The sequence below is a fragment of the Salmo trutta genome, chromosome 9 (genome assembly GCF_901001165.1).
Source record: "Salmo trutta chromosome 9, fSalTru1.1, whole genome shotgun sequence".
Lineage (NCBI taxonomy): Eukaryota > Metazoa > Chordata > Actinopteri > Salmoniformes > Salmonidae > Salmo > Salmo trutta.
Window position 1 is genome coordinate 44,263,954 of NC_042965.1, and position 24,191 is coordinate 44,288,144.

At 47.1% G+C, this 24,191-nt stretch overlaps 1 protein-coding gene across 1 annotated transcript in view; it reads left to right on the forward strand.

Moving 5' to 3' along the window:
- Positions 1-24,191, forward strand: part of cspg4ba (chondroitin sulfate proteoglycan 4ba) — a 57,165-nt gene that overhangs the window by 18,570 nt on the left and 14,404 nt on the right. Inside the window, exons 3-8 of the mRNA XM_029761987.1 lie at positions 1,016-1,118; positions 1,387-1,399; positions 4,721-7,767; positions 8,007-8,176; positions 8,594-8,985; positions 11,294-11,485. Coding sequence (XP_029617847.1) covers positions 1,016-1,118; positions 1,387-1,399; positions 4,721-7,767; positions 8,007-8,176; positions 8,594-8,985; positions 11,294-11,485 — 3,917 coding nt within the window. The remainder of the gene's footprint in view (positions 1-1,015; positions 1,119-1,386; positions 1,400-4,720; positions 7,768-8,006; positions 8,177-8,593; positions 8,986-11,293; positions 11,486-24,191) is intronic.

The window sequence follows — 24,191 nt, forward strand, 5'->3', positions numbered from 1 at the left end:
CTGGACTGAGGGCTTTTAGGCCTGTTGTAAGGCAGGTCCTCACCAGACATCGCCGGCAACAACGTTGCCTATGGGCACAAACCCACCGTCGCTGGACCAGACAAGACTGGCAAAAAGTACTCTTCACTGACGAGTTGCGGTTTTGTCTCACCAGGGGTGATGGTCGGATTCGTGTTTATCGTCGAAGGAATGAGCGTTACACCGAGGCCTGTACTCTGGAGCGGGATCGATTTGGAGGTGGAGGGTCCGTCATGGTCTGGGGCAGTGTGTCACAGCATCATCGGACTGAGCTTGTTGTCATTGCAGGCAATCTCAACGCTGTGCATTACAGAGAAGACATCCTCCTCTCTCATGTGGTACCCTTCTTGCAGGCTCATCCTGACATGACCCTCTAGCATGAAAATGCCACCAGACATAATGCTCGTTCTGTCCGTGATTTCCTGCAAGACAGGAATGTCAGTGTTTTGCCATGGCCAGCAAAGAGCCCGGATCTCAATCCCATTGAGCACGTCTGGGACCTGTTGGATTGGAGGGTGAGGTCTAGGGCCATTCCCCCCAGAAATGTCTGGGAACTTGCAGGTGCCTTGGTGGAAGAGTGGGGTAAAATCTCACAGCAAGAACTGGCAAATCTGGCGCAGTCCATGAGGAGGATATGCACTGCAGTACTTAATGCAGCTGGTGGCCACACCAGATACTGACTGTTACTTTTGATTTTGACCCCGCCCTTTGTTCAGGGACACATTATTCAATTTCTGTTAGTCACATGTCTGTGGAACCTTTTCAGTTTGTCTCAGTTGTTGAATCTTGTTATGTTCATACAAATATTTACACATGTTCAATTTTCTGAAAATAAATGCAGTTGACAGTGAGAGGACATTTCTTTTTTTGCTGAGTTTAGTTAGCTGTCCAGAATTGTTATCGGAAACGTAACGATTACTTTCGGTTACTTTTGGAATACTTCCCCTTCAGAGGCATTAGAAGAAGACAAAAATGATCCGTTGGTGTGTCGTCATAGTGGTCTATGACATCACAGTGGTCTATGACATCACAGTGGTCTATGACATCACAGTGGTCTATGACATCATAGTGGTCTCTTACTTGTGGTCGGACTCACTCAGGTGAGTTCAATGCTGAATTGAATGTCATTGAGAAAGCACGAAGAATGTAATAATGTGTTGTTGTTTTTTTTTCTTCGAAAAACATCCTTTCTGAATTTAAAAGTAATCCAAGAAGCAATCATGTACTTTTTCTAAAGAATCTGTAATCTGATTACCATATTTTTTGCTGGTAACGTAAGTGATTACAGTTATAGTTTTTTGTGTAATCAGATGACGTGTAACCCTGCACACCCGTCACACCCGACGTCTGGCTATGTCTCTGTCCCAGCTCCCAGCTGACCGTCAGTCATTCAACAACACAACTGGCTATGTCTCTATCCCAGCTCCCAGCTGACCGTCAGTCATTCAACAACACAACTGGCTATGTCTCTATCCCAGCTCCCAGCTGACCGTCAGTCATTCAACAACACAACTGGCTATGTCTCTATCCCAGCTCCCAGCTGACCGTCAGTCATTCAACAACACAACTCAAGCAGGCAGAGTTAGTTTCATCCCAGACGGTGCTTTTCACTGTGGGAGAGGGGGGATATGTTGAGGCCCTCTAACAACAGCTACAGTCAAGGAGGTTGTGTGACAATTTATTTATTTATTGTATTTTTATTTAACCTTTATTTAACTAGGCAAGTCAGTCAAGAACAAATTATTTTCATGTCAGAGCAAAACCAAACCATGAGGTTGAAGGAATTGTTCGTAGAGGCAGAGATCTGCGGAAGGGTACCAAAAAGTGTCTGCTGCATTGAAGATCCCCAAGAAGACAGTGGCCTCCATCATGGACGACGTGGAATTAAATGGAAGACGTTAGAAACCACCAAGACTCTTCCTAGAGCTGGCCTCCCGGCCAAACTGAGCAATCAGGGGAGAAGGGCCTTGGTCAGGGAGGTGATCAATAACCCAATGATCACTCTGACAGAGCTCTAGAGTTCCTCTTTGGAGATGGGAGAATCTTCCAGAAGGACAACCATCTCTGCAGCACTCCACCAATCAGGCCTTTATGCCAGACGGAAGCCACTACTCAATAAAAGGCACATGACAGCCTGCTTGGAGTTTGCCTAAAGGCACCTAAAGACTCTCAGACCATGAGAAACAAGATTATCTGGTCTGATGAAACCAAGATTGAACTCTTTGGCCTGAATGCCAAGTGTCACGACTTGAGGAAACCTGGCACCATCCCTACAGTGAAGCATGGTGATGGCAGCATCATGCAGTGGGGATGTTTTTCAGCGGCAGGGACTGGGAGACTAGTCAGGATCGAGGGAAAGATGAACAGAGCAAAGTACAGAGAGATCCTTGATGAAAAGCTGCTGCAGAGCACTCAGGACCTCAGACTGGGGCGAAGGTTCACCTTCCAACAGGACAACGACCCTAAAGACACAGCCAAGACAACGCAGGAGTGGCTTTGGGACAAGTCTCTGAATGTCCTTGAGTGGCCCAGCCAGAGCCCGGACTTGAACACGATCAAACATCTCTGGAGAGACCTGAAAATAGCTGTGCAGTGAAGCTCCCCATCGAACCTGACAGAACTGGAGAGGATCTGCAGAGAAGAATGGGAGAAACTTACCCAAGAAGACTCAAGGCTGTAATCGCTGCCAAAGGTGCTTCAACAAAGTACTGAGTAAAGGGTTTGAATACTTATGTAAATGTGATATTTCAGTTTTACATTTTTTATAAATTTGCCATCATGGGGTATTGTGATGTCATTATGGGGTATTGTGATGTCATTATGGGGTATTGTGATGTCATTATGGGGTATTGTGTGTAGATTGATGATGATTTTGTTTTTAATCAATTTTAGAATAAGGCTGTAACGTAACAAAATGTGGAAAAAGTCAAGGGGTCTGAAAACTTTCCGAATGCACTGTATCTAGGCCAGTAGAGAGCGTGAGCTGTGTTCTGCTGAGTCGAAAGAAGGAAATGCATCTGTCGCTTGAAGACATGGGTCCAACTTCTCACAAACCTTTTATATCAGAAGAAATCAGCATAAGCGGAGGACAGATAGGTTATAGAGGCTTTCTGTGACACAGTCAGACGTGTTAAAATGAAAGAAACGTTGGTTTCCGTAAAGTCTTGAGATGCGTTTTTAGCTTTATCTGCACTCTGCATCACACTGTCACCATCACCGTCACTGTCGCCATCACTGTCACCGTCACTGTCACCGTCACCCATCCCTGCGACTGAAGAATCTTTCCCTGGGTTATACTTTTCATTCTGTGTTGGGGTGTGGAGTGTGAATTGTCGAGTGTGAAGTGTCGAGTGTGGAATGTGAAATGTGGAGTGTGGAGTGTGGAGTGTGAAATGTGGAGTGTGGAGTGTGAAATGTGGAGTGTGGAGTGTGGAGTGTGCTGATGCTGTGTGTGTTTCTGTTGAGCGTGCCGTGAGGAGCAAGAACACTGCTCATTCGTGCCTCTTCTTAATCCAACTTACGTCATCGAATTCACCAACGTTTTTTTTTTTACTTTTTTGTCCTCAGGCTTGGGGTCTCTTTCTGAATGAATCAGAGTTTAGAGATTAGCATTGCTTTTGTGTTGTCTTGAAACCCTGCTTGTATAGCTGGGACTCAGCAGCAAGCGTTGACAAGCCATGTCGTCCCGATGTAGAGCTACACAGAGACAGGTACTGCATCCCAAATGGAACCCTATTTCCTATATAGTGCACTATATGGGTCCTGGTCAAAGGTGGTGCACTAAATAGGGAATAGGGTGCCATTTTGGACACAGGCATGGATAGTAGTAGCATAGCTGAAGGCAAACAGATAATAGGATCTTCCTGCTGGGAGACTTAAACAAAGCTCTCTGTTTTAACTATAGGTTACATCATGGCTTGGAAATTTATTCATAATAACATGACGGTGTCAGTGCGTTCCTTATATGAGGGTGTGAAAAATATATATATATTTTTTTAAAGCTGTGAATTAGAGCTGAAATGAAATGGGATATTTTTTGCTCACTAAAATGTAAACATTACCAAATAGTTAGGTAATGTGGTTATGCAATGTGTCTGGCTGAGTGGAGTTATTCAGTCTTGTTCTGACTCTGTGGAGTTATTCAGTCTTGTTCTGATTCTGTGGAGTTATTCAGTCTTGTTCTGATTCTGTGGAGTTATTCAGTCTTGTTCTGGCTCTGTGGAGTTATTCAGTCTTGGTCTGGCTCTGTGGAGTTATTCAGTCTTGTTCTGACTCTGTGGAGTTATTCAGTCTTGTTCTGATTCTGTGGAGTTATTCAGTCTTGTTCTGGCTCTGTGGAGTTATTCAGTCTTGGTCTGGCTCTGTGGAGTTATTCAGTCTTGTTCTGACTCTGTAGAGGTATTCAGTCTTGTTCTGGCTCTGTGGAGTTATTCAGTCTTGTTCTGATTCTGTGGAGTTATTCAGTCTTGTTCTGACTCTGTAGAGGTATTCAATCTTGTTCTAAGGGCATCTCTATCTTGAGGGTAGGCAACAAATGTGATTGGTTGGGTTTAGGCAATAAATATGGGTGATTTTGTTTAGGCAAGTAATTCCAATAGGTTTTGATTAGGTTTAGAGGTTGGGTTTTTACAGTAGATGTGACTGGTTAAGTTTAAAACTCCAGTTTAAAGTCATCATTTTAATCAACTATCTTCTTCCTCAGGTGAAGCTGGACTTGGGGTCCGGTGAGTGTTTGCTACGGTCTGAGAGTAGCACCCAGCTAAATGACCTGGCCTGGCACACTGCTGAGCTCCTCCACGACCGCCACAATGTCACCCTGACCGTGGACCAGCACTCCCACACCAGCCTCAGGATGCCAGGGCATGGGTCTCAGAAACAGGAGCTGAGTATCCAGGAAGGGCTGTACATCGGCGGCTCTGGAGGCCTGGACAAGCTCTACCTCCCCAGTGACCTGACTGGTTTCCGAGGGTGTATGGACGAGGCTGTCTTCAACGAGCATGATATGTTATCGTCGTTGAGACCTTACGCAGGATTCAAGAGCGTCTATGAGGTTTATTTGGGCTGTAGTCCCCAGTTCTTCGCTAATGAGGAGGACCCTGTTAGTTTCTTTAGTTCTAGAGCGTATGTCTCCCTGCCACCCTGGAATATCTCCCACGTCCAGCAGGAGGCTCTGTTTGAGTGTGTGGTTCACACCTCAGCTAAAGAGGGGATCATCCTGTATAACTCGGCCAGACAGGGGGGCTTTGTGGCAGTTGAGATCCAAGAGGGGTTGCCTGTGGCCCTCGTGGGTAAAGGAGACACCAAAACAGAACTCCGCTCCCTTACCTTCGTCAATGACAGGAACTGGCATTCAATCAAACTGTTCTTCAGCCCCAAGACCCTCCAGCTGACAGTGGATGAGGAGACGGTAAAGACTAGCATCAGCTCTCGCTCCAAGGGACTACAGCTGAGGGGTTCTGTCTTTGTTGGGGGCATTGACGACAAAACGCGCTCAGAAGTCCGCAAGATGGGTCTGGTGTCTGTGTCAGGGAAGAGAGTCAGAGGAGGCTCGTTCAAGGGCTGTCTGAAGGACATGAAAGTCAACGGGGTGAAGATGGGTCTGCCCAACGCTGCTGTCACGAAGGATATCTCTGTGGGCTGCGGGCCAGAGAAAGAACCAGAGCCCTCGACCACGATGAGTCCAATGACTCTTCCGACTGTCCCCAAGTCCCACTTCGATCCCACTTCCGTCACCCCCACACCAGAATTCCCCATGTCTACTCTGGACAGGGGGCTGGACAAGAGGTACGGGATGAACTTCGTGCTGCTCAGGAACCTTGTGGTCCCTGAGGGAGGACGTGGATCTCTCGAATCCAAACACATCAAGGTTCTCCTGGACTTCAAGAAGCTCCGAATACGGCAGTCCCAGATCATGTTCCGGATCCAAGAGCAGCCGGTGCACGGTCAGATCAGACTGGATGTAGACCAGGACCAAGAGGAGAACACCTTCAGCATGCTGGACCTGTGGTACGGCAAGGTGATGTACATCCACGGAGGATCAGAGAACCCAGAAGACTTCTTCACCTTTTCTATCTTCTCCAGCAGCAGGAAGGAGGTTCCTGACTATCTGAAAGGGACCAGGATGTATCGCTATAACATCACAGTGATGCCCATCAACGACGCCCCAGAGCTCAGCCTGCCCCAGGGGAACCTTTTCATTCTGTTGGATAACTCTAGAAAACACCTGACCACGGAGGTGTTGAAGGCCACAGACATCGACAGCAACCACACCAACCTAATCTTCTCCGTCCTGGGAAATCTGAACACTGACGCAGGTTACCTGGAGGTGGAAGACAAAACCGGCGCTGCAGTGACCACGTTCTCCCATTCTGACCTAAATGAAGGGAAAGTGAACTATGTCCACACTGGGGCGAGGAACTCCAGGATCGTCCTGAGGGTCAGTGATGGAGACAAGGTGAGCAATACGGTTGTGCTTAGGATCATGGCCATTGGGTTGGAGTATAAGATCGGCAACAACACCGGGCTTGAGATAACTCAGGGTGAGGTGTCTGTGATCAGTAACAAGCATCTGGCCGTTCAGACCAATGCTGTGAAGCAGGTGGTGGATATCCGATATGATGTTGTCGAGCCCCCTCAGTATGGTGAGCTGCAGAGGCTTCACTCCAGCGGTGAATGGAAGCCCACTGGTTCCTTCTCCCAAAGGCTACTGGAGAAAGAACGCCTTCGGTACCTCAGCACTTTCCAAGAAATCCAGACTGCAAATGCTACGGATTACTTCAAATGCAAGGTCACTGTAGCTGGTAGGGTCGATACTGAACTGGTCTTCCCCATCACTGTGAAGTGGGTACATTATAACCTAGTAAGGAATGTAATGGCCGACATTGATAAAGTTCGGAAAGTGACGTTGGACTCGCAGTATCTTTATGCCACTGTGGACGTTGTGACACTATCAGAGGATGATCTGCACTTCAGAGTTCTATCCTCACCAAAGAAAGGACAACTTCTGCTTGTTAACAAGTTACTGAAGAAAAACTCAACATTCAGCCAAAGGAATGTCACTGATCTAAAGGTACAATACGAACTGGTCGACAGACCGTGCGAAGACACGAGCGACACGTTTAAATTCCAAGTGTTCTCCAAACATGCTCAAACGCAAAGTTACGATTTCCAGATCTCAATAAAAGCCGATGTCAATAGCGTATTTATAAGAAATTATGGACTTTTGATTAAGGAGGGAGAGAGTAAACTCATCACAAAGGCAGAGTTGTTTGCAGAGACTCTCAGCACCAAGGAGATGTACTACACTGTCACAAGTAGCCCCAAACACGGGACGCTGCAACGCATCAACCTGTCCAACTCCAAAACCAGTTACAACATCATCCAAACGTTCAGCAATCAGGATCTCTTGGAGGAGCGCGTCATGTTCATTCACGACGACACAGAAACCACTCAGGACCAGTTCACATTCATAGCCTCCACTAGTCAGGAGTCCAAATCCTCCGTCACGGACGACGAAGTCAGCTCTGAAGAAGGGACGTTCAACATCTCCATCCAGCTAGTTAATGACGAGAAGCCAGTGCGCGTTGTCGATAAAGTTTTCCATGTGGTGAGGGATGGGCAGCGGTTGCTCACCCTGGACGATCTATGTTACCATGATGCAGACTCGGACTTCAGCGATGGGCAGTTGGTCTACACGCGACGGGGAATCCCGATGGGAGACCTGGTTCTGGTGAACGACACCTCTCGCAGGTACTTTCTGTGTTGTTTTAGTACATAATAATAATCTAATGTATTAGGACTGTTGATGAATCTTAATAGTGTCTCAAAATTCTCCCTGAATTATCCACAATGCTGTTTTAATCACAATAATAATGATACTAGTACTAATAATTAAAATATATATATTTTGTAATATTTATTGTAAATTGTTCATATATAATTGAGTGACACTTTAAAAAAACGTTCCTGGACTGACCTCTGACCTCCAGGCTGTTCCAGTTTACCCAGAAGGACCTGGAAGAGAAGAGAGTGCTGTTCCTCCATCGAGGCGTGAGCTCCGGACGCTTCGTGCTCTTCGTGTCCGACAGGAAACACTTTGTCTCCACTCTGCTAGACGTCACTGCCGAAGACCCTTTCCTAAGACTCGGCAACAACACAGGTAAGTGTGTATATTTTATATATTATTATTAATTTTACAAATTAATTGTTATGTAAAGTGCCTTTGGACCGGAGTATTGCTCAAGCTGTCCATTGTTTTTGCCTGTCTGAGAACAAGGACCACGATGGAAACAAGTCTTTTGATTTTATAGTTTTTTTTCTCCCCCTTGATGATTTTTAACGTGTGTTGTTGTTGTACTCACATGGCTACTCCACATTTTAATCCATCCATCCCTCCATCCATCCATCCATCCCTCCATCCATCCATCCATCCATCCATCCATCCATCCATCCTTCCATCCCTCCATCCATCCATCCCTCCATCCATCCATCCATCCCTCCATCCATCCATCCCTCCTTCCATCCTTCCCTCCCTCCCTCCCTCCCTCCCTCCCTCCCTCCATCCATCCATCCATAGGTCTGTTAGTCCAGAAGGGACAGGAAGTGACCCTAACCACAGGTAACTTCAGCGTGCTCACGAACCTCGACATCCGAGATGACAGCGAGGTCACATACAAGGTGTCCGAGCCGCCTAGAAACGGCGGGCTGTATCGCCACGGCAACATCTCCATGCAGTCATTCACCCAGCGCGACCTGAAGAAGGGCCTTGTTTCGTATCGCCATGATGACAGAAAGAACCTGGCGGACTCTTTCGACGTGACAGTGAAGGTTAAAGGCACTTATCTGAACGCCAGAATCAATGTTAAGGTTTACCTGGACAGCCATCAGAGGCCCCCTATCCTTCAGCACAACAACACTTTACTGGTGGAGGAGAGCAAACCTGTGAAGATTGACCAGAGTAGACTGGAGGTATGTATGTTGTCTGGGTTGGGGATGGATGGATGGATGGATGATGGATGGATGGATGATGGATGGAGGGAGGGATGATGGATGGAGGGAGGGATGGATGAAGGGATGGATGGAGGGATGGATGATGGATGGAGGGAGGGATGGATGGATGGATGGATGATGGGATGGAGGGAGGGATGGATGAAGGGATGGATGAAGGGATGGATGGAGGGATGGAGGGATGGATGGATGGAGGATGGATGGAGGGAGGGATGGATGAAGGGATGGATGGAGGGATGGATGATGGATGGAGGGAGGGATGGATGGATGGATGGATGGATGATGGGATGGAGGGAGGGATGGATGAAGGGATGGATGGAGGGATGGATGGAGGGATGGAGGGATGGAGGGATGGAGGGATGGAGGATGGATGGATGGATGAAGGGATGGAGGGAGGGATGGATGAAGGGATGGATGGAGGATGGATGGATGATGCAGGGATGGAGGATGGATGGATGGATGGATGGAGGGATGGATGATGGGATGGAGGGAGGGATGGATGGATGGATGGAGGGATGGATGATGGGATGGAGGGAGGGATGGATGGAGGGATGGATGATGGGATGGAGGGAGGGATGGATGAAGGGATGGATGGAGGGATGGATGGATGAAGGGATGGAGGGAGGGATGGATGGATGATGGAGGGATGGAGGATGGATGGATGGATGGATGGATGGAGGGATGGATGATGGGATGGAGGGAGGGATAGATGAAGGGATGGAGGGAGGGATGGATGGAGGGATGGAGGGATGGATGGATGGATGGATGGAGGGATGGATGGAGGGATAGAGGGATGGATGGATGGAACGATGGAGGGATGATGGATGGAGGGATGGAAGGAGGGATGAAGGGATGGAGGGAGGGATGGATGGAGGGATGGATGATGGGATGGAGGGAGGGATGGATGAAGGGATGGATGGATGGATGGAGGGATAGAGGGATGGATGGATGGATGGAGGGATGGATGATGGGATGGAGGGAGGGATGGATGAAGGGATGGATGGATGGATGGATGGATGGAGGGATGGATGGAGGGATAGAGGGATGGATGGATGGATGGAGGGATGGATGATGGGATGGAGGGAGGGATGGATGAAGGGATGGATGGATGGAGGGATGGATGGAGGGATGGATGGATGGATGGAGGGATGGATGATGGGATGGATGGAGGGATGGATGGATGAAATTATGAATGCTTGGATGGATGAAATTATGAATGATTGAATGGATGAATGGATTGATGGATGAAATTATGAATGATTGAATGGATGGATGGATTGATGGATGAAATTAGGAATGATTGAATGGTTTGATGGATGAAATTATGAATGATTGGATGGATGGATGAAATTATGAATGCTTGGATGGATGAAATTATGAATGATTGGATGGATGGATGGATTGATGGATGAAATTATGAATGATTGAATGGATTGATGGATGAAATTATGAATGATTGGATGGATGGATGGATGAAATTATGAATGCTTGGATGGATGAAATTATGAATGATTGAATGGATATGCCAGTGATTGATGTAGATTAGAATATATCAGTGTTCTTCTAAGCAGTATTTGTACATAGATAAATTGGGATTTTGCATGTACTATGTCAGTACTGTTATGTTATATGTACTGTGTCTACTGTTATTTTATATGTACTGTGTCAGTACTGTTATGCTATATGTACTGTGTCAGTACTGTTATGTTATATGTACTGTGTCAATACTGTTATTTTATATGCACTATGTCAGTACTGTTATGTTATATGAACTGTCAGTACTGTTATTTTATATGAAGTTTCTCAATATATGATCCAAATTGTATTGTAAATACTGAGCATATTTCCCCATGTCAAGTCAAGTGACACGTGAAACATGATGCCAAGTGACATGTGAAACATGATGCCAAGTGACACACCAAACATCTCAGAGACTGTGTCCCAAACGGGCACCCCGTTCCCAATATAGTGCACTACTTTTGACCAGGGGTGGTCAAAAGTAGTGCACTAAATAGTGAATAGGGTTCCATTTTGGGACACTCTCAGACTTAACGGTAAATAGCCTCTGTCTCTAGTCCCCAGCTTCTAACGTCTGTCTGTCTGTCTGTCTGTCTGTCTGTCTGTCTGTCTGTCTGTCTGTCTGTCTGTCTGTCTGTCTGTCTGTCTGTCTGTCTGTCTGTCTGTCTGTCTGTCTGTCTGTCTGTCTGTCTGTCTGTCTGTCTGTCTGTCTGTCTGTCTGTCTGTCTGTCTCACTGTTTATCTGTTCCAGGTCATCCACGAGGACAACTTGCCGTCTGAGATTGTATTTACAGTTAAGGCGGCCCCGCTTCACGGGGTCATCCGGCGTTTCGTGAAGGCTGAGGAGCAGTATGTTGGAACAGAACAGACCCCCGTCCAAACCTTCTCCCAGGAAGACGTAAACGCTGGCAACGTCCAGTACATGCAGACAGCCCCCGGCCAGGTTGGACCTGACTTTTTTGTTGTTGTTGTGTACTTTTCTTTCTGTATTTTAAGTTTAATGGAAAGAGACGGCAAAAGAGAAACAGGAAACTAAGGGCAGGTTGGCGTTTTTCGTCATGAATGTTGTTCAGGGGGCAGAGTGGTGGCTGGAACAGCCAAAACGTCATAAAATATGATTTTAAAACCTAAATCTAACCCTACCCTTAACTCTAACATTAATCACAATGCTAACCCTAATGCCTAACTTGAACTTTAAATTAAGACAAAAAAAAGCACATTTTTATTTTCATGAATTTCTATAATATAGCCTATATTGACTTTGCAGCTGGTCCAGCTACACTGACATAACGCAGTTTCTATGGATCCTACGCAAGGTCAGAGTTCAAATGCATTAGCCAGACAGCCACTCACTCAAAGTATAGACTACCGATTGCTGCCCACGGTGCTGAAATTAGGACATGTCTTTGCGGCTGCCTATCGAATCGATGATAGGCTTTCTGTGGTGCCAGGACATGTAGCCTATAGCTTTGCTTTAGCTAAATGGATAACTGTTTATTGGTAGGCCTATTTACATTTACATTTACGTCATTTAGCAGACGCTCTTATCTAGAGCGACTTACAAATTGGTGCATTCACCTTATGATATTTAGTCGTCATTTTCTCATGTGAAGTCTAACATTTCACAAAGCTATACACGGTGTCCCAATGCTGCCATTTAGACTGCTCGCGGGTGGCAATAATGTAATTACTTGTTGAGTAATTAAAGTTGGAAATTCAAACATTTGCAGATTGTAATTTTAGATGCAGCAGCATTAACTGTATATACACAGCTGTCCTGTATAGCCTACCTAAGCCTACCTGAGCCTGCAGCCTGCATGACATGAGCCATCCTCGTGCTCTCTCCCAGCTCGGATAAAAAGTTGTTGTGCATGAGTAATATTTTGGTCAGTCCATCCTCAAGACACTAGCTTACTAAGGATTGTTTCATTATGCAGTGTAGCCTACTGTCGACATGTCATTTAGTTTTTTCAAATGACACATCAAATAGCCGAACAACGAGGAACAAAGTAGTCGCCTTGAGGATACATCCAGCCACTGAAATGGGTTTCCACTGTGTGTTTTGTCTGAATAATAACCTAGACAAATGGGCTGCAATATTCAAGGTAAATTAAATTAAATCCAATTTGAGATACTCCTGGTCTACTGAAATCCTCATGGCTGCTTCCCTCTCTTTGGTAGTTTCTCTTTCTCTCTTTCTTTCTCTTAGAAAAAAAAAGTATCTCTCTTTTTTTTTTCTATGTAGAGACCAATAATACCTACATTATGCTGTGTACACATGTTTTCACCACGGCCTGTAGGTCCAGGTTGCAGGTCCGACTGTTTTCTATACTGAGTATTGACAACCCAGACAGTCTTTCCTGAGACTTTGTGCTTCTAAGGTAGTTCTTTATGAGTTTTAGTTTCAAATACAGCAGTTCTTTAAGCTCTTTAAATGAGCCTCTTGCATTCTCTTTAAGAACAGAGTACTCAGGTTGGGGTGTAAGGTTTGGAGTGTAGTCTGAAGGTAGGGAGGGGAAGTTCCTCTTGCTGCTCCGTAGGTAAGCACCATGGTCTTGAAGATGATGCGAGCTTCGACTGGAAGCCAGTGGAGTGTGCGGAGGAGCGGGGTGACATGGGAGAATTTGGGAAAGTTGAACACCAGGCGGGCTGCAGCGTTCTGGATAAGTTGCAGGGGTTTGATGGCGCAAGCGAGGACCCCAACCAACAGCGAGTTGCAGTAGTCCAGACGGGAGATGACAAGTGCCTGGATTAGGACCTGTGCAGCTTCCTGTGTGAGGTAGGGTCGTACTCTACGGATGTTGTATAGCGGGAACCTGCAGGAGAGAGTCACTACTTTGATGTTTGCATAGAATGACAGAGTGTTGTCCAGGGTCACACCAAGTTTCTTTGCACTCTGGGAGGGAGACAGGTCTTTGAGCGGGCAGACCTTCCCCGGGAGGCAGAGCAGCTCCATCTTGTCGAGGTTGATCTTGAGGTGGTGGGCCGACATCCAAGCTTAGATATCTGCCAGGCACGCAGAGATGCTTGTCGCCACCTGGGTGTCAGATTGAAGTAAGGAGAAAAATAGTTGAGTGTCATCCTCATAGCAATGATAGGAGAGACCATGTGAGGATATGACGGAGCTGAGTGACTTGGTGTATAGAGAGAAGAGGAGAGAGCCTAGAACCGAGCCCTGGGGGACACCAGTAGTGAGAGTACGTGGTGCAGACACAGATCCTCTCCACGTCACCTGGTAGGAATGACCTGCCAGGTAGGATGCAATCCAGGAGTGTGGAGAGCACAGTGAGGAATGGGAGAGAGGTCTCCAGAGATGGTCTGGAGAAGGGAGGAGGGGATGGGGTCAAGTGGGCTATGAAGTGAGAAGACATACACTACACATCCACTATATAATATACACTATATATTCACTAAATATATATATATATATATACTATACATACACTATACATACACAATATAATATACACTATATATTATATATATATATATATATATATATATATATATATATATATATATATATATATACTATACATACACTATACATACACTATACAATATACACTATACAATAGTGTGTGGACACCCCTGCAAATTAGTGGATTCGGCTATTTCAGCCACACCTGTTGCTGACAGGTGAATTAAAATCGAGCACACAGCCATGCAATCTCCATAGACAAACATTTGCAGTAGAATGTCTTTACTGAAAAGCTCAGTGACTTTTAACGTGGTATCGTCATAGGATGCCACCTTTCCAACAAGTGGGTTCGTCAAATTTCTGCCCTGCTAGAGCTGCCCCGGTCAACTGTAAGTGCTGTTATTGTGAAGTGGAAAAGTCTAGGAGCAACAACGGCTCAGCCGCGAAGTGGTAGGCCACACAAACTCACAGAACGGGACCGCCGATTGCTGAAGCGTTCAGCGTGTATAAATCGTCTGTCCTCGTTTGCAACACTCACTACTGAGTTCCAAACTGCCTCTGGAAGCAACATCAGCACAAGAACTGTTCGTTGGGAGTTTCATGAAATGGGTTTCCATGGCCGAGCAGCCGCACACAAGCCTAAGATCACCATGCGTAATGTTGCCGCCAGTGGAAACGCGTTCTCTGGAGTGGTGAATCACGCTTCACCAACTGGAGGTACGACAGACTAATCTGGGATTCGGCGGATGCCAGGAGAACGCTACCTGCCCCAATACATAGTGTCAACTGTAAAGTTTGGTGGAGGAGGAATAATGGTCTGGGGCTGTTTTTCACGGTTCAGGCCCCTTAGTTCCAGTGAAGGGAAATCTTAACGCTACAGCATACAATGACATTCTAGATGATTCTGTGCTTACAACTTTGTGGAAACAGTTTGAGAAGGCCCTTTCCTGTTTCAGCATGACAATGCTCCTGTGCAGAAAGCAAGGTCCATACAGAAATGTTTTGTCGAGATCTGTGTGGAAGAACTTGACTGGCCTGCACAGAGCCCTGACCTTAACCCCATCGAACACCTTTGGGATGAATTAGAACACCGACTGCGAGCTAGGCCTTATCGCCCCCCATTTAGGGGGGACAACCTCCATATTAATACCCATGATTTTGGAATGAGATGTTTGACGAGCAGGTGTCCACATACTTTTGGTCATGTACTGTGTTTAGCCAACAGTGTTCTATTCTGTAGTTACAGTATGTAAAACTGTCTTTTGAAATAGATTTCTTAAGCTGACAACATAAGAGGGATTTAAGAAATGCAGCGGGTAGATCTAGGAGGATGAGAACAGAGGAGAGAGAGTCAGCTTTGGCAGTGCGGAGAGCCTCCGTGACACAGAGAAGAGCAGTCTCAGTTAAGTTACCCGTCTTGAAACGTAACTGGTAAAGGGGCGAGGACATAGCTCTGAGAGAGATTACGAGAGAATTAGTCAGAGAAATTTGTTCACCCATATCCCCTTACTTTCAATCAGTTCAATAAAAAATAAATTAAAAACATTTTCAAGGCCTGAGGCACTTTGTTCATAGATGACCAGCAGGGTCAAATAATAATAATCACAGTGGTTGTAGAGGGTGCAACAGGTCAGCACCTCAGGAGTAAATGTCAGTTGGCTTTTCATAGCCGAGGATTCAGAGTTAGAGACAGCAGGTGTGGTAGAGAGAGATAGAGAGTCAAAAACAGCAGGTCTGGGACAGGTAGCACTTCCGGTGAATAGGTCAGGGTTCCATAGCCGCAGGCAGAACAGTTGAAACTGGAGCAGCAGCACAACCAGGTGGACTGGGGACAGCAAGGAGTCATCAGGCCAGGTAGTCCTGAGGCATGGTCCCAGGGCTCAGGTCCTCCGCGAGGGGAGGGAGAGAGAGAGAATTAGAGGTAGCATTCTAAAATTCACACAGGAGAATTACACCAGATATAACAGACTGACCCAAGCCCCCCCACACAAACTATTGCAGCATAAATACTGGACAGGATGGGTCGGGAGACACTGTGGCCCCATCCGACGATACCCCCGGACAGGGCTAACCAGGCAGGATATAACCCCACCCACTTTGCCAAAGCACAGCCCCCACACCACTAGATCACGTTAGTGGCTCAACCCACTCAAGTGACGCACCCCTCCTAGGGACGCCATGGAAGAGCAGTAGTAAGCCAGTGACTCTGCCTCTAACCCCCGTAATAGGGTTAGAGGCAGAGAATCCCAGTGTCGCTGTTATGTCTGTTGTTCTCGTCAGTATCTCTTGTCTAAAAGTTCACCTGTTTATCAAGATTGGAGGCTACCTTTTTTGTCAATGGTTTGGTCATTTTTTTCAGGTGTCGTAAGTTACGCTTGTGTAACAGTACTCTTCTTGTGTTGTGAACAATCATCCACAAGGACTTCAGCATGTAGCACCAGTCACAGATGTATTAGCATGTAGCTCCAGTCACAGATGTCACAGATGTATTAGCATGTAGCGCCAGTCACAGATGTATTAGCATGTAGCGCCAGTCACAGATGTATTAGCATGTAGCGCCAGTCACAGATGCATTAGCATGTAGCTCCAGTCACAGATGCATTAGCATGTAGCGCCAGTCACAGATGTATTAGCATGTAGCACCAGTCACAGATGTATTAGCATGTAGCGCCAGTCACAGATGTATTAGCATGTAGCGACAGTCACAGATGCATTAGCATGTAGCGCCAGTCACAGATGTATTAGCATGTAGAGATTATCTGAACCAGCAGGATACCACATCATGCAATGCAGCACCACAGATCATCATCCTACTGTCAGCAGATGCTTTACAAAAATACATGAAACCCCCCCAGACAGTGACTAGCAAGCTAGCATTAGCTGAAATTATATTCAACAAAATCCACCAGAAATATCCACAAATATCCATGCCAACTGTTGTGATCGACATGTTCTGGTACCAAAGAGCCAACATGGCTCACAGAATACCCGGTCCATGTTTTTGGTTAATAACACAACCATCTATGGCGAATCTGACTACCATGTTATGTTTTTTTTTGTAATACAACCCATTTGAAAAGCACCTGCCCTTTTTGTCTGCAGGAAATGGTCGCTTTGGTTTACACAAACCTGTATGTATGATATAACGCTTGATGTTGTCATCATTTATATCAACAGGGAAATTGTAGGAAACTCTTGACTTCTTGCTGTCGGGGCTATCGTTCTCATCACTCGTAGCAGGACTACCAGTGTTCATAGAATGGGGGGGGGGGGGGGGGGGTCGTTTTGATCAATGTACCTGCCAATTATGGGTAGCCATTTTTACCAATGTTTGGCGCAAAAAGGGTCTCTGGTCATCAGCTTGGTTTTCTGGGTAAGAAGGAGAGCCAGCACTCTCACTAGATGAACTGTCACTATTCTGGAGGGGACGAAGAGGAGCAAGGCCACTGGGATGGCCGGTCCCTGGCAGTGAGGTGTCTGTTGGGACTGGGAGACCGCTAGTACCATCTGCTAGCTTGTTTTTCGTCAGTCGAGGACATGATGGCTTCGCTGACTGGTCTGAATAATGTACTTATCCTCTGTCATTTGTTACGAGCTTAATCAGATAACTCTTTGATGTGCTGTTTTTTTTGTGTACCACTAGGTATTTTTGTTTATCTCACTCTCCGTAACTTGATAGCCAATTAAGTGAGGAGGCCGGGGCGGCCTGCGGCCTGCCTCTGAGCAGTCGGCCAATTAGGTGCATGACAGGGCTATTGTCTCTGACTCACCTACTACCCAAGTACATTATTGGAAAACAAACATTTAGCTTCCTACACGTGGAAATTAAAAGGTTTATGAAGGACTTTATGGAGGGTAACTTTAAAAAAAAAATAAACACAGATGATAGGCGCATGAGACCCCATAGCTTGTGGGGCCCCCAGCCGTGCGGGGGCTGCGGGGGTGTCCGGTACACAAGTGCCGATCAAGCGGAAATAGCTCAGTCCTGCCTAAAGGACAAGACTCATTCCATTAACGTCAACCTGCAAACTAAGGAGGACTGGTGGCACTATCCCCTAGAGACACTATCCCCTAGAGACACTATCCCCTAGAGACACTATCCCCTAGAGACACTATCCCCTAGAGACACTATCCCCTAGAGAGACACTATCCCCTAGAGAGACACTATCCCCTAGAGACACTATCCCCTAGAGACACTATCCCCTAGAGACACTATCCCCTAGAGACACTATCCCCTAGAGAGACACTATCCCCTAGAGAGACACTATCCCCTAGAGAGACACTATCCCCTAGAGAGACACTATCCCCTAGACACTATCCCCTAGAGACACTATCCCCTAGAGACACTATCCCCTAGAGAGACACTATCCCCTAGAGAGACACTATCCCCTAGACACTATCCCCTAGAGAGACACTATCCCCTAGAGACACTATCCCTAGAGACACTATCCCCTAGAGAGACTATCCCCTAGAGAGACACTATCCCCTAGACACTATCCCCTAGAGACACTATCCCCTAGAGAGACACTATCCCCTAGAGACACTATCCCCTAGAGACACTATCCCCTAGACACTATCCCCTAGAGACACTATCCCCAAGAGAGACACTATCCCCTAGAGACACTATCCCCTAGAGAGACACTATCCCCTAGAGAGACACTATCCCCAAAAGACTATCCCCTAGACACTATCCCCTAGAGACACTATCCCCTAGAGAGACACTATCCCCTAGAGACACTATCCCCTAGAGACACTATCCCCTAGAGACACTATCCCCTAGAGAGACACTATCCCCTAGAGAGACACTATCCCCTAGAGACTATCCCCTAGACACTATCCCCTAGAGACACTATCCCCTAGAGAGACACTATCCCCTAGAGAGACACTATCCCCTAGAGACTATCCCCTAGAGATACACTATCCCCTAGACACTATCCCCTAGAGAGACACTATCCCCTAGAGAGACACTATCCCCTAGACACTATCCCCTAGAGAGACACTATCCCCTAGAGAGACACTATCCCCTAGAGACACTATCCCCTAGAGAGACACTATCCCCTAGACACTATCCCCTAGAGACACTATCCCCTAGAGACACTATCCCCTAGAGACACTATCCCCTAGAGGGACACTATCCCCTAGAGAGACACTATCCCCTAGAGAGACACTATCCCCTTTACACTATCCCCTAGAGAGACACTATCCCCTAGAGACACTATCCCCTAGAGACACTATCCCCTAGAGAGACACTATCCCCTAGAGACACTATCCCCTAGAGAGACACTATCCCCTAGAGAGACACTATCCCCTAGAGAGACACTATCCCCTAGAGACACTATCCCCTAGAGACACTATCCCCTAGAGAGACACTATCCCCTAGAGAGACACTATCCCCTAGAGACACTATCCCTTAGAGAGACACTATCCCCTAGAGAGACACTATCCCCTAGAGACACTATCCCCTAGACACTATCCCCTAGAGACACTATCCCCTAGACACTATCCCCTAGAGACACTATCCCCTAGAGAGACACTATCCCCTAGAGAGACACTATCCCCTAGAGACACTATCCCCTAGACACTATCCCCTAGAGAGACACTATCCCCTAGAGAGACACTATCCGCTAGAGACACTATCCCCTAGACACTATCCCCTAGAGAGACACTATTCCCTAGAGACACTATCCCCTAGACACTATCCCCTAGACACTATCCCCTAGACACTATCCCTAGAGACACTATCCCCTAGAGACACTATCCCCTAGAGACACTATCCCCTAGACACTATCCCCTAGAGACACTATCCCCTAGAGAGACACTATCCCCTAGAGAGACACTATCCCCTAGAGAGACACTATCCCCTAGAGACACTATCCCCTAGAGAAACTATCCCCTAGACACTATCCCCGAGACACTATCCCCTAGAGACACTATCCCCTAGAGAGACACTATCCCCTAGAGACACTATCCCCTAGAGAGACACTATCCCCTAGACACTACCCCTAGAGAGACACTATCCCCTAGAGAGACACTATCCCCTAGAGAGACACTATCCCCTAGAGACACTATCCCCTAGAGACACTATCCCCTAGACACTATCCTCTAGAGACACTATCCCCTAGAGAGACACTATCCCCTAGAGAGACACTATCCCCTAGAGACACTATCCCCTAGAGAGACACTATCCCCTAGACACTATACCCTAGAGAGACTATCCCCTAGAGAGACACTATCCCCTAGAGACACTATCCCCTAGACACTATCCCCTAGAGAGACACTATCCCCTAGAGACACTATCCCCTAGAGAGACACTATCCCCTAGAGAGACACTATCCCCTAGAGACACTATCTCCTAGAGAGACACTATCCCCTAGAGAGACACTATCCCCTAGAGACACTATCCCCTAGAGACACTATCCCCTAGAGAGACACTATCCCCTAGAGACACTATCCCCTAGAGAGACACTATCCCCTAGAGACACTATCCCCTAGAGACACTATCCACTAGAGAGACACTATCCCCTAGAGAGACACTATCCCCTAGAGAGACACTATCCCCTAGAGAGACACTATCCCCTAGACACTATCCCCTAGAGAGACACTATCCCCTAGAGAGACACTATCCCTAGAGACACTATCCCCTAGACACTATCCCCTAGAGAGATACTATCCCCTAGAGAGACACTATCCGCTAGAGACACTATCCCCTAGACACTATCCCCTAGAGAGACACTATCCCCTAGAGACACTATCCCCTAGACACTATCCCCTAGACACTATCCCCTAGAGACACTATCCCCTAGAGACACTATCCCCTAGAGACACTATCCCCTAGACACTATCCCCTAGAGACACTATCCCCTAGAGAGACACTATCCCCTAGAGAGACACTATCCCCTAGAGAGACACTATCCCCTAGAGAGACACTATCCCCTAGAGACACTATCCCCTAGAGACACTATCCCCTAGACACTATCCCCGAGACACTATCCCCTAGAGACACTATCCCCTAGAGAGACACTATCCCCTAGAGACACTATCCCCTAGAGAGACACTATCCCCTAGACACTATCCCCTAGAGAGACACTATCCCCTAGAGAGACACTATCCCCTAGAGAGACACTATCCCCTAGAGACACTATCCCCTAGAGACACTATCCCCTAGACACTATCCTCTAGAGACACTATCCCCTAGAGAGACACTATCCCCTAGAGAGACACTATCCCCTAGAGACACTATCCCCTAGAGAGACACTATCCCCTAGACACTATACCCTAGAGAGACTATCCCCTAGAGAGACACTATCCCCTAGAGACACTATCCCCTAGACACTATCCCCTAGAGAGACACTATCCCCTAGAGACACTATCCCCTAGAGAGACACTATCCCCTAGAGAGACACTATCCCCTAGAGACACTATCTCCTAGAGAGACACTATCCCCTAGAGAGACACTATCCCCTAGAGACACTATCCCCTAGAGACACTATCCCCTAGAGAGACACTATCCCCTAGAGACACTATCCCCTAGAGAGACACTATCCCCTAGAGACACTATCCCCTAGAGACACTATCCACTAGAGAGACACTATCCCCTAGAGAGACACTATCCCCTAGAGAGACACTATCCCCTAGACACTATCCCCTAGAGAGACACTATCCCCTAGAGAGACACTATCCCCTAGAGAGACACTATCCCCTAGACACTATCCCCTAGAGACACTATCCCCGAGAGACACTATCCCCTAGAGACACTATCCCCTAGAGAGACACTATCCCCTAGAGAGACACTATCCCCTAGAGAGACACTATCCCCTAGAGACACTATCCCCTAGAGACACACTATCCCCTAGAGAGACACTATCCCCTAGAGAGACACTATCCACTAGAGACACTATCCCCTAGACACTATCCCCTAGAGAGACACTATCCCCTAGAGACACTATCCCATAGACACTATCCCCTAGAGACACACTATCCCCTAGAGAGACACTATCCCCTAGAGAGACACTGTCCCCTAGAGAGACACTATCCCCTAGAGAGACACTATCCCCTAGAGAGACACTATCCCATAGAGAGACACTATCCCCTAGAGAGACACTATCCCCTAGAGAGACACTATCCTCTAGAGACACTATCCCCTAGAGACACTATCCCCTAGAGACACTATCCCCTAGACACTATCCCCTAGAGACACTATCCCCTAGAGAGACACTATCCCCTAGAGAGACACTATCCCCTAGAGAGACACTATCCCCTAGAGACACTATCCCCTAGACACTATCCCCGAGACACTATCCCCTAGAGACACTATCCCCTAGAGAGACACTATCCCCTAGAGACACTATCCCCTAGAGAGACACTATCCCCTAGACACTATCCCCTAGAGAGACACTATCCCCTAGAGACACTATCCCCTAGAGACACTATCCCCTACAGACACTATCCCCTAGAGAGACACTATCCCCTAGAGACACTATCCCCTAGAGACACTAACCCCTGTAGACACTATCCCCTAGAGAGACACTATCCCCTAGAGAGACACTATCCCCTAGAGAGACACTATCCCCTAGAGACACTATCCCCTAGAGACACTATCCCCTAGAGACACTATCCCTAGAGACACTATCCCTAGAGACACTATCCCCTAAGAGACACTATCCCCTAGAGACACTATCCCCTAGAGACACTATCCCCTAGAGAGACACTATACCCCTAAAGACACTATACCTAGAGAGCACTATCCCCTAGAGAGACACTATCCCCTAGAGACACTATACCCTAGACACTATCCCCTAGAAGACACTATCCCCTAGAGACACTATCCCCTAGAGAGACCTATCCCCTAGAGAGACACTATCCCCTAGAGACACTATCTCCTAGAGAGACACTATCCCCTAGAGAGACACTATCCCCTAGAGACACTATCCCCTAGAGACACTATCCCCTAGAGAGACACTATCCCCTGGAGACAACTATCCCTAGAAGAACACTATCACTCCCTAGAGGACACTATCCCCTAGAGACACTATCCCTAGAGAGACACTATCCCCTAGAGAGACACTTCCCCTAGAGAGACACTATCCCCTAGAGAGACACTATCCCCTAGACACTATCCCTAGAGGACACTATCCCTAGAGAGACACTATCCCCTAGAGACACTATCCCCTAGACACTATCCCCTAGAGAGACACTATCCCCCTAGAGACACTATCCCCTAGACACTATCCCCTAGACACTATCCCCTAGACACTATCCCCTAGAGACACTATCCCCTAGAGACACTATCCCCTAGAGACACTATCCCCTAGACACTATCCCCTAGAGAGACACTATCCCCTAGAGAGACACTATCCCTAGAGAGACACTATCCCCTAGAGACACTATCCCCTAGACACTATCCCCGAGACACTATCCCCTAGAGACACTATCCCCTAGAGAGACACTATCCCTAGAGACACTATCCCTAGAGAGACACTATCCCCTAGACACTATCCCCTAGAGAGACACTATCCCCTAGAGAGACACTATCCCCTAGAGAGACACTATCCCCTAGAGACACTATCCCCTAGAGACACTATCCCCTAGACACTATCCTCTAGAGACACTATCCCCTAGAGAGACACTATCCCCTAGAGAGTCACTATCCCCTAGAGACACTATCCCCTAGAGAGACACTATCCCCTAGACACTATACCCTAGAGAGACTATCCCCTAGAGAGACACTATCCCCTAGAGACACTATCCCCTAGACACTATCCCCTAGAGAGACACTATCCCCTAGAGACACTATCCCCTAGAGAGACACTATCCCCTAGAGAGACACTATCCCCTAGAGACACTATCTCCTAGAGAGACACTATCCCTAGAGAGACACTATCCCCTAGAGACACTATCCCCTAGAGACACTATCCCCTAGAGAGACACTATCCCCTAGAGACACTATCCCCTAGAGAGACACTATCCCCTAGAGACACTATCCCCTAGAGACACTATCCACTAGAGAGACACTATCCCCTAGAGAGACACTATCCCCTAGAGAGACACTATCCCCTAGAGAGACACTATCCCCTAGACACTATCCCCTAGAGAGACACTATCCCCTAGAGAGACACTATCCCCTAGACACTATCCCCTAGAGACACTATCCCCGAGAGACACTATCCCCTAGAGACACTATCCCCTAGAGAGACACTATCCCCTAGAGAGACACTATCCCCTAGAGACA